At 40.9% G+C, this 2,309-nt stretch overlaps 1 protein-coding gene across 1 annotated transcript in view; it reads right to left on the bottom strand.

Annotated features, from left to right (window-relative positions):
• The window catches only part of tardbpa (TAR DNA binding protein a), a gene marked incomplete at its 3' end in the record, with an annotated part of 1,984 nt that extends 379 nt beyond the window's left edge, over positions 1 to 1,605 (bottom strand). The window contains exons 1-3 of the mRNA XM_079360035.1: positions 939 to 1,605; positions 248 to 411; positions 7 to 157 (exon numbers count right to left, since the gene is read on the bottom strand). Coding sequence (XP_079216161.1) covers positions 7 to 157; positions 248 to 411; positions 939 to 1,179 — 556 coding nt within the window. The 5' untranslated portion in view covers positions 1,180 to 1,605. The remainder of the gene's footprint in view (positions 1 to 6; positions 158 to 247; positions 412 to 938) is intronic.
• Between the last annotated feature and the right edge of the window lie 704 nt (positions 1,606 to 2,309).

Here is a 2,309-nt window from a genome sequence, read left to right as displayed (position 1 = left end):
AACAACGTAGTCCTACCTTTGAATTGGGAAGCTTGCAGTCACACCATCGTCCATCAATCATGTGTCTCTGTGCAATCACTTTGGTTTGTGTCTCATACTCGGTAAACCTCACAAACCCAAACCCCTTTGAGTTGCCAGTCTTTACATCTCTCTTGACCTGGAGAGAACATGAGAAAGGAAAGGTCGTCTTTCACTTCAAAGAGACAGACACGCAAATGATATAATAACAAATATTCAGAGCCACTACCTGCACCATGATGACTTCCCCAAAAGTACTGAAATAATCTTTCAGGTCTTGTTCTGATGTTTTCCACGGCAGCCCAAGGACAATAAGATCTGATGTCTTCTGAGAGCCCCTTTTTATTTTCACAGCGGACGCAGCCTCTATTTCTTCCATCTTTCTTTTGTTATCTGTGAAGAATAAATAGATTAGTTATAACAGGAAAAGAAGCCAGCTTATTGCCTCTAGAAATGGGGTGAAAGGTATAAAATTAAGCAACATAAGGTGACGTACAACAAACAACGCATAGATAAAAGTACTTGGTCAACAAAACAACATAAGCCCAGTCTCTGGTCAAGATGTACAGCTACCCCCCCCCCCCCCCTCCTTTTTTAAAGGAGAGGACTCTGTGTAGGCCAGTCTAAGTTTATATCCAACTAATAATGCATTTTAAGCTTCATGTTCAGGATCCACATCATAATGAAACATGAGGGATCCGTTTCCACAATCTTGTAAGGACACTATTGACGGAAAAAAGGCCAGATTGAAGGACCAATCTGTTTCCAAATTAACTGAGGAAGGAAGGAAGGATAGATATTAATCTCGAGGGAATTTCAAGGCATCCAGTATCAGGACACAAAACGTTAGTAACAATAAACAACCGCTGTTAAAAAAGGAGGCCTTCCTTTTTAAATTAAGTGATCATCACCTGCCTCACCTTTGGGATAATTGACGACATAGACCAAGTTCCCCCAGTCACTTTCAGGTGCATGAAGGATACCTTCCACGAGCCGGACCCCCCTCATGCACTGGGACTCTGGGTTCCTGTATCGCAGCCCGCACGCGCCTGGAAACTGTGCCGCCACCGAGGACAGCAGAACAGTCCCATCGTCCTCGGACGGGATCTCCATGGGCTCCTCGTTTTCATCCTCAGCCACACGAATGTACAGCTCCGACATACTGAGCGTTGGTCCAAGGAGAGTCAAGTAAAACACCGAGAAGATGAACTTTACGACTATTAACTGAGTGATGCAATAGCACGCAAAGTGAACCAGGTAAAGTTAGTCAAACACGAACACTTACTACAGTTTAACGCGTAAGATATTCAGTTAGCTCACAAGCTAGCACACTCGAGGCAGCCTGAGAAATGAATGACCACACACTTTCTCGCTGTGTTTACTGACAACAAACGCGCGAGTCCTCCTGCCGTATACAAGCTGCAAGACAAAATGTGTACGCGAATAATAACATTGACGGCTCTTCGTATTCTCCGAGATTTAACGGGCGAAATCGTTAATTAAGAAAGACTATTTGCAGCACCACAACTGCAGCTAACCTCTCTAACCTTAAGCTAGCTAACAAAATGGCTGCGCAACTTGTATGACATCATCCAGTTGGGAGAGCACACTGTTAGGTTGTTCAGGGGTGTGCACAATTAAATTCAAAAGGAGTAGCTGATAGTTAGCCTTTTCGATGAGCAGTTGTTGATTAATATTCCACAGGTATGAATGTTACACTATATGATGGCCTTCATCAATGTCAATGCATTTCGTAATTTGTATTTTGTGAAGTCCTGAGCATCTATGTCACCCTTTGAATTGGGACTTTAAGGTTACACCTCAAATCCAAAACAAAAGGTACGCACTAAGAAATTCTACTGATCACTTTTATGGAGAAATATAAAATTATATGTCAGCACGTGTAGTAAAAAAACATGTTTCAGGAGAAGCTATAGCCTATTAACCATTTGGTTAATATTTCCAATAACTCAAAATAAATTATTTGGTCAATTCTGATCATTAGGATGATCTATAATACGTTACAAAAAGGTGCTACAATGAGTTAAGTAGTAAGCTTTTCTGAGCAAGTCAAAGACAAAGCGCAAAGAACTGTACTTAGGTTTTATGGTTTTTATGGTCTCCAATAATGCAAAACAATTATGCAGGAGATTCGTATAAAACATTGTACTTTCAATGAAAACCTAGAAATAAGGTGACTTGATACAAATGATAGCCTTCCTCGTTTTAAAACCGTTTAAAAGATACTTTCTTTTAAAGGTAAAAAGGCAAGGATATGAATCACACCCTCC

The sequence above is a fragment of the Symphodus melops genome (assembly GCF_947650265.1).
Source record: "Symphodus melops genome assembly, chromosome: 13".
Taxonomy (NCBI): domain Eukaryota; kingdom Metazoa; phylum Chordata; class Actinopteri; order Labriformes; family Labridae; genus Symphodus; species Symphodus melops.
This window is presented reverse-complemented; position numbering and strand designations above follow the sequence as displayed.